The sequence below is a fragment of the Colius striatus genome, chromosome 1, assembly GCF_028858725.1.
Source record: "Colius striatus isolate bColStr4 chromosome 1, bColStr4.1.hap1, whole genome shotgun sequence".
Classification (NCBI taxonomy): domain Eukaryota; kingdom Metazoa; phylum Chordata; class Aves; order Coliiformes; family Coliidae; genus Colius; species Colius striatus.
The window spans coordinates 63,257,988-63,264,653 of NC_084759.1; the positions used below are offsets into that span (position 1 = coordinate 63,257,988).

Here is a 6,666-nt window from a genome sequence, read left to right on the forward strand (position 1 = left end):
TGGTGAAGGGCTTTGTTGAGTCTTCTAGTATGGTGACTTCCTAATGAGAGGAAACATACCAATGCCATGAGCTAAAGGTTTTTAGTCTGTAGGCTTCAGAAGTGCTTCTGAAAAAGACAAGTTCAAACATACAGTACAGCAGCTGACACGTGTGCTGTTTCTAATAGGAGATTGTCCTCTCTGGAAAACTGCTATGAATCCACTGATCAGAGAAGGAAATGGAAAGTCACAGCACCAAGCCCATTAGGTGTATAGAAATAGCTGTTGCCTCCATTTGTCTGTTTACTCACAAAGAACTTGATCTGTTTTAAGTCTGTCCAGAGCAGCAGCTTAGTTCTACATCTATAAAATCCTACAGTAACACGGCATGTAAACTGTTGGCTAGATTTGGTTAGAGAAATTGTCCTGTTTCTGTGCATTGTTGTGAGGATGAGCAAGTACTATGATGACTATTCAGATTAGACTGGAGAGTATGGGCAAAGAGGAAGTGAAGTCCTTTTGCAGTGAAGGCATTCTAATAGAATCACAGAATGGTTGAGGTTGGAAGGGACCTTCAGAGATCTTTTGGCCCAGCCCTTATGTTCAAGTGAGATGAACCAGAGTCCGGAGTGACCCAGGGCCATATCCAGATGGCTTTTGAGTATCTTCGAGGCTGGAGACTGCACAGCCTGTGCCAGTGCTCAGTCACCCTCACAGTGAAATAGTGTTTCCTGATGTTCAGAGGGAACCTCCTGTGTTTCAGATTTTGCCCATTACCTCTGGTCCTGTCACTGGGCATCACTGAAAAAAGCCTGTCTCCCTCTTCTTTATTCCCCCCGTCAGATATTTTTACAGATGGATTCAGTACCTCCTGAGCCCTCTATTCTCCAGGCTGAGCAGTTCCAGCTTTCTTGTCTTCTCATAGGAGGGATGCTCTACTCTGTCATCCACATGGCCCTTTGTAGAACTCTGTCCAATATGTCCATGTCTCAGTTTTTGCTAGGAAACCAGTCCTCCAATTTATCTCACCAGTGCTGAGCAGAGTGCTCCTGCTGCAGTCCAGGATAATATTTGCTGCCTTTGTGACAGGGGCACTGGGCTGGCTCATATTCAACTTGATGTTAACCAGGATCCCTGGATCCTTTCCTGTCAAGCTGCTTTCTAGCAGGTTGGCCCTCAGCCTGTACTGGTGTCTGGGGTTCTTCCTCCCCAGATGTGGAGGCTATCATGAGGTTCCTGACAGACTTTTCACCAACCTCCTTTCCCAAAGTCCCTCTGGATGGCAGCACAGGCCTCTGATGTATCAACGACTCAATATGAGCAGTGAAATCCTCACCCTGTGTTGACCCTGGGGTACACCACTAGTTACCAGCCTCCAACTAGACTACGACACACTCATCACTACCCTCTGGGCCCAGGCATATAGCCAAATTTAATAAGGATGTTATGGGAGACAGCGTCAAAAGCTTCACTGAAGTCAAAGTAGATGATATCCGCTGTTCTGCCCTTGGCTGCTGAAGCAGTCATTTCACCGTAGACTAGTCAAGCATAACTTCCTTTTTGTGAAGCCATGCTGAAATCTTTGTGAAATCCTTCATATGTTGCTGTGGGACAGCTGGTTCACCCAGCTGTTGCATATGGTGCAGCTGTGTCTGTGGAAAACATTTTGGTCTTAGAATTATGAAGCAGAAAGCTGCAGAAAGACCTGATGCTTCAACAAGTATGAAAGATGTAAATGCAAAGCATAATGAATTTCAGATGATAATGCACAGTCTCTTGTTTAATAGGCAGTGGGAGCGAAATCCAGTTTCTGTCAGAAGCACAGGATGACCCTCAGAAACGAAAACCTGACATCAGAAAAGCCAAGATATTGCTTGGCTGGGAACCGGTGGTATGTACAGCTGTATTACGGATGTTGTGTGCAGAAACATGGATGCACCAGGGGGATGAGGGAGGACTAGATGGTAACAATATGTTTCAGTTATCAGGATATCTGCTTAACACAATTTCCAGGACAATTGTTTAAAAAGTTCAGGGTTCAAGGACTGGTGGGTAACATTGGACAGCCTTTGCTGTGTAGAAGAGCAGATTAGCATTTGTAATAGACTTCAGCAGAAAAATTCTTAGGGCAGACATTTTAAGTTTTTTACATGTGTGTTAAGAGTATCTACCTTTATGTAAACCTGATGAATACATTGAAATACATAGTACATAGTTATGGGAGCTAGTGAGTTTACTGTTGTTGCTGCAGTCCTCAGGCCTATGTTGCTGTAGTGACGTGCATTATGGAAGGAAAAAAATGCTTTTATTCAATTAAAATATTTTAGAAAATCTTCAAACTAAAATTATTTTTAAGATTATCTGTAAGACCATTGCAATAAAATTCATAGAATTATAGAATGGTGGGGATTGGAAGGGACCTTTAGAGATCATCTAGTCCAAGCCTCCTGCAGAAGCAGGTTCACCTACATCGGGTCACACACAAATGTGTCCAGGCAGGTTTTGAAGACCTCCAAGGAAGAAGACTCCACACCCTCCCTGCGCAGCCTGTGCCAGGGCTCCCTCACCTGAACAGTGAAATAGTTTTTTCTTCTGTTTAAATAGAACTTTTTGTGTTCCAGCTTCATCCCATTGCCCTTTGTCCTGTTGCTAGACACTGTAGAAAAAGGAATGCCCCAACCTCCTGACTTCAACCATTTATATACTTATAAATATCAATAAGATCGCCCCTCAATCTCCTCTTCCCCAGACTAAACAGCCCCAGTTCCTGCAGCCTTTCCTCCTAAGAAAGATGTTCCAGTCCCCTGATCATCTTGGTGGCCCTGTGCTGGACTCTCTCCATCAGTTCTCTGTCCCTCTTGAGCTGGAAAGCCCAGACCTGGATACAGGACTCCAGAGGAGGAGGCCTCACCAGGGCAAAGTAGAGGTGGAGCAGAACCTCCCTCAACCTGCTGGCCACACTTTTCTTGATGCATCCCAGGATGCCATTGGCCTTCTTGGCCACGAGGGCACATTGCTGGCTCATGTTTTACTTATCAATCAGGACTCCCGGGTCTCTCTGCAGAGCTGCTCTCCAGCAGTTTGACCAACAGCCTGTACTGGTGAATGGGGTTGTTCCTCCCCAGATGCAGGACTCTGCACTTGTCCTTTTTGAACCTCATGAGGTTCCTCTCTGCCTTTTTGGTTTTTTTTCCTGCCCTTTTTGCAGACTGGCGTGACATTGGCCTTTCTCCAGTCCTCAGGCACCTCACCTGTCCTCCATGATTGTTCAAAAATGATGGAGAGCAGCCTAGTAACCGCATCAGCCAGTTTCCTCAACACTCTTGGATGCATCTCATTAGATCCCATTGACTTATGAGTATTAAGCTTGGATTAATAAAATTGTTTGGATTAACAGGGAGAAATGTGAGCCAGAAAAAGATTTAGAGCTTGTTTAATGGGAAATAGAATCATAGAATCGTTTCAGCTGGAAGAGACCTTTAAGATCATTGAGCCCAGCCTTTGTCCCAGCCCTATCAACCACTAGACCATTTCGTTAAGTACAACATCCAACTGTCTCAACATAAAACCTTCAGGGATGGTGACTCCACTACCTTCCTGGGCAGGCCATTCCAATGCCTGACAACCCTTTCAGTAAAGAAATACCTCCTCATATCCAGCATGAACCAACCCTGGCACAACTTGAGGTTCTGTTTGTTCTATTGCTTGTTACTAGGGAGAACAGACTGACCCCCGCCTCGCTACAACTTACATTCAGGTAGTTGCAGAGAGCGATAAGGTCTCCCCTGAGCCTTCTTTTCTCCGGGTTAAACAGCCTCAGATCCCTCAGCCATACCTTATATGAGATGTGCTCTGGTGAAGCTCAGACAAAACAGAAGCTAGACAGAGAGACATGAGACAAGTAAACCGGAATAAGCTCTTGTTTTGGACTACAGAAATCATATGTATATATGTTCAGGGCTTGTTCTGTGCATTTGATAAGCTTGAAACATGCTCAGGATTAGTCTGACATCTCACTACCCACAACAATGTCTGTCCTCCTCTAAAGCTTGCAAAATGTCTGTGGTTGCTGCTTTTTTCCTTTGTCAACCTTTCTGGCAAAGTTAACTGTGTATAACCAGGTGTAGCTGATAGAAGCTGGTTGTTCGGGGAGGTGAGATCTACTTAATCCCCAGAAAGTGTGTGACTTCCTTAGCCAGCTTGCCATTCTAGCTAGCACAGTGGTTTGTAGACTTTTTTAGGTTTGCAGATGAAAAATCTTTCACAAAAGTATGTGAACCTATCTAGTAAAAGTGAGCTTGTTAAACAGAAAAAGATAGCTCCAGGACCTTCTGAAAGGATTCAGAGGCACCTGACATTAATAGACTGTGCCTGAAAGCACAAGGCCAATGGCAGGTCTTAAAATCACAAAAGGTGTAAAACAGTTAACTTTTATACTTCTATATCTGGCACAATCAGTAACAAAACTTACTCTGAAGTAGCAGTACAGTGTTGATTCGCCAAGGCAAGTAGTTTTTGTGCTACTGTTGTCCGATATTGATGATGGTACCAGCAACTATGTCAGAGCGTCTGGCTCCTCGGAACAATGAGTAGTATTTCTGTTGTTCTTCTCCAAAAATCATAGTGTCTAAATACAGGCACAGAATATGAAGAATTAGAATTATTTGTATAGGATTTAAGTATTTCAAATGAGATACTGGATAATAATTAGTATCCCTTTTTCTGTATATCAATGGAGTGCTGAAGAAATAAAAACTGAAAAAAAACCACCCCAAACCCACCACCTTTAGACCTTCCTGTGGTATGTAACATTCTGTGAGATTCTGCAAAAGAGGATCTTTAGTCGTTAAAAACAGATAGGGCTTAAATTTCACGGAATGGTAGTGGTTGGAAACGACTTACAGAGATCATCTAGTCCAATTCCCTGCTAAATCAGGTCCACCTTGATCAGGTCACTCAGGAACATGTCCAGGCAGGTTTGAGACTCCACACCCTCCCTGGGCAGCCTGTGCCAGGGCTCCCTCACCCTCACAGGAAAGAAGTTTGTCCTCCTGTTAAAGTAGAACTTCCTGTGTTCTAGCTTGTGCCCGTTACTCCGTGTCCTGTCACTGGGCACTACAGAAAAAGGTGCTGCCCCATCCTCTCAACACTCACCCTTTAGGTATTTATAAGTGTTGATACAGTCCCCCCTCAGTCTTCTCCAGGCTAAACAGCCGCAGGCCCTGCAGCCTTTCCTTGTAAGAAAGATGTTCCACTCCCCTCATCAAGGCTGCCCAGGGAAGTGGTGGAGTCACCATCCCTAGAGATACTGAAAAGATGTGTAGAAGTACTACTGAGGGATATGGTTTAGTTTAGTGGTGAGCTAAGCAGTATAAGGTGCGTGGTTGGACTCGATGATCTTAAAGGTCTCTGCCAACCATAATCATTCTGTGATCATCTTGGTGGCCCTGCGCTGGACTCTCTCCTCTTGAGCTGGGGAGCCCAGAACGGGACACAGGACTCCAGATGAGGCCTCACCAGGGCAGAGAGACAAGATAATTTCCCTCAACCTGCTGGCTGCACACTGTATGCTTGTCTCTTTCAGTGTATTAGAAATTGAAAGTAGAATTTTTAAGTCCCTTTTGGCACTAATCAGAGCAATCATAACCATCTGATGAGATTTAAATGTGTTGGGTTTTTTGACCTGCTCCATCAGAAAATACATCTGATGTTTAAAAGCTTAGCAATGCAGAAATGTAACCAGTGTGTGGTGCTGTTGATACTTAAATTGTCTGGGAATGAGCCCTCCTAACAGTCTTGTGGTAGCTGTATTTAAACATACACAATTGTGAACTTAGAGTGATATCATTCTCTCCTCACTTTTGGGAACAGGTTCCTTTGGAAGAAGGTTTGAACAAAGCAATTCATTACTTCCGTAAAGAACTTGAGTATCAGGCAAACAATCAGTATATTCCCAAACCAAAACCAGCCAGGATGAAAAAAGGAAGAACAAGACATAACTGAAGACTTATAAAGTTGGACAGGAAATTCCCTGCTTCACATTGGACGGATGTAATGTTTTCTTTTCTTCCTGTTTTGTTTATTTTTGAGAGAGAGACTTTGAAACAGGTATCATGAAGAACAAACTGGAATTTCATTCTGAAGCTTGCTTTAAAGAAGTGGATGTGCCTAAAAATAACAAACAAATATTCCCCTTCCCCTGCAAATCTTGCCTTGCACTTTTTAAATCTGTCTTTTTATGTAAAATAGAGTAGAAGCATCTTTTAGTATCTTCAAGTTTTATATCTTGCTGTGAGATCATTTTGTTGTGACTGTCCTTGACAGTTTTATTTACTGGTTTCTTTGTGAAGCTGAAGATAAACACAAATGGGATGGAAAATGCCAATTTATTTATAAAATGGGTACTATAAAATATGAGATGTTCTACTATGCATAAGAGAAAAGCTAAATGGTATTGTCAGGTGAGAGAGACTGGCATCTACATATAGAGGAGTTTAAAAGAATTCTGTATGAGAGCTTTATGTATTCTTTAAAGGAGAGGGTTTTTTTTCAAAGGTTTAGTTTTAGTTGTACACTTGAATTTGAGATATTTTCATTGATTACCATGGATAAGGATATTTTGAATCACTACTGTCTTGTGCGTACTCTGGGAATAAAGTTAATGTATTATTAGTTACAGTGGTTGAA

The 6,666-nt window shown here is 42.9% G+C and overlaps 1 protein-coding gene across 1 annotated transcript in view; it reads left to right on the forward strand.

Annotated features, from left to right (window-relative positions):
- The window catches only part of UXS1 (UDP-glucuronate decarboxylase 1), a 68,186-nt gene extending 61,520 nt beyond the window's left edge, over positions 1 to 6,666 (forward strand). The window contains exons 14-15 of the mRNA XM_061997333.1: positions 1,767 to 1,870; positions 5,851 to 6,666. Of these exons, the coding sequence (XP_061853317.1) occupies positions 1,767 to 1,870; positions 5,851 to 5,982 (236 nt within the window). The 3' untranslated portion in view covers positions 5,983 to 6,666. The remainder of the gene's footprint in view (positions 1 to 1,766; positions 1,871 to 5,850) is intronic.